Source organism: Quercus robur, chromosome 2, assembly GCF_932294415.1.
Source record: "Quercus robur chromosome 2, dhQueRobu3.1, whole genome shotgun sequence".
Taxonomy (NCBI): domain Eukaryota; kingdom Viridiplantae; phylum Streptophyta; class Magnoliopsida; order Fagales; family Fagaceae; genus Quercus; species Quercus robur.
Genome location: NC_065535.1, coordinates 9,279,570 through 9,280,834, shown reverse-complemented (window position 1 = coordinate 9,280,834; position 1,265 = coordinate 9,279,570). Strand labels below are relative to the sequence as shown.

The 1,265-nt window shown below is 48.6% G+C and overlaps 1 protein-coding gene across 1 annotated transcript; it reads left to right on the top strand.

The window, feature by feature from the left end:
• Positions 1-207: 207 nt before the first annotated feature.
• On the top strand, positions 208-717 carry LOC126694484 (uncharacterized). The gene has a single exon (XM_050390801.1). The coding sequence runs from the start codon at positions 208-210 to the stop codon at positions 715-717; it is 510 nt and encodes a 169-aa protein (XP_050246758.1).
• Positions 718-1,265: the final 548 nt, after the last annotated feature.

Below are 1,265 nucleotides of genomic sequence, written 5' to 3'. Positions count from 1 at the left end.
ATTGGTGGAGGAAATGAAAAGATAGCGGCAAGCACCTTCAGGATGGGGCTTCCCGAAGATTCTGAATTACGGGAGTCATTGACGAAAAGACCTCCTGAGGATATGAGGCAACTTATGAGACGCATTGAGGAGTATAAACACTTGGAAGATGATCGACTGTAGAATAAGGGGAAAGCACCGTTACTCGGGAGATCTTGGCAGGGCATTATGCCGGCAAGACTGAAAAAAGATTTTAGGATGCAGGAACCAGAGGTGCAAATTGAAGGAGTTAATGTGGCATTCAAAGAGCCTGTGCACAAAATCCTAGATCAAATTAAGAACGAATCGTTCTTCAGGTGGCCAAACAAAATGGGGGGTAACCCATCTCGGGGGAACCAAAACTTGTATTGCACATACCATAGGGACAAAGGGCACACCATTGAGCAGTATCAGGTACTAAAAGATCATCTCGGGCAGCTAGTAAAAGTAGGGTATCTGAAAGAGTTTGTGGTGGACTCTGCTGACCGAGAGGCCGGCCAGGGTGTTCAGCAAAAAAGGAATCCCCTCCCACCACCGCTGGGAGTGATCGAAGTCATCCATGCTGCCTCGAGAGGTATGGCAGCAGCTAAAAGGGTAATGACAGTGGCTTACACGGAAGGAGAATCACCCGAGAAGAGGTTGAAAGTTGATCGACTAACCATCTCTTTCAGCGAAGAAGACTTGGAAGGGACGATCTAACCTCATGATGATGCGTTGGTAGTAACAGCTCGGATAAGCGGGTTCTTGGTGAAAAGAGTGATGATAGACCAAGGAAGCGGGGCCGACGTTATGTACTTGGATCTGTTCGAAGGGCTCGGATTGAAAAGTCAGGATTTGGCGAAGTATGACACGCCGCTGGTCTCGTTTGACGGGAGAGTCGTGATTCTCGAAGATCAGATTTCTCTCTCGGTGGACATGGAAGGCAAGGAAGTAATAATGACCTTCATAGTAGTCTGATCATTCTCACCGTACACTGCAATCCTGGGAAGGCCGTGGATTCATGCAATGAAGGCTGTTTCGTCCACCCTGCACGTGAAAGTGAAATTTCCTACTGAGTATGGAGTCGCCGTGGTGCGAGGGAACCAACGAGTGGCTAGGCAATGTCTTGTCACCACGGTCAGGTGGAAAAGTGAACAGCTTAGACAAGCGGAGGAGACCGAAAGAGAAACTATATAGCAACTACAGAAGCCCCGAGGGGAAACGGGGGCGGACGTTGCCGAGGAGGTTTTGAAGGTTAGAATTTTTCC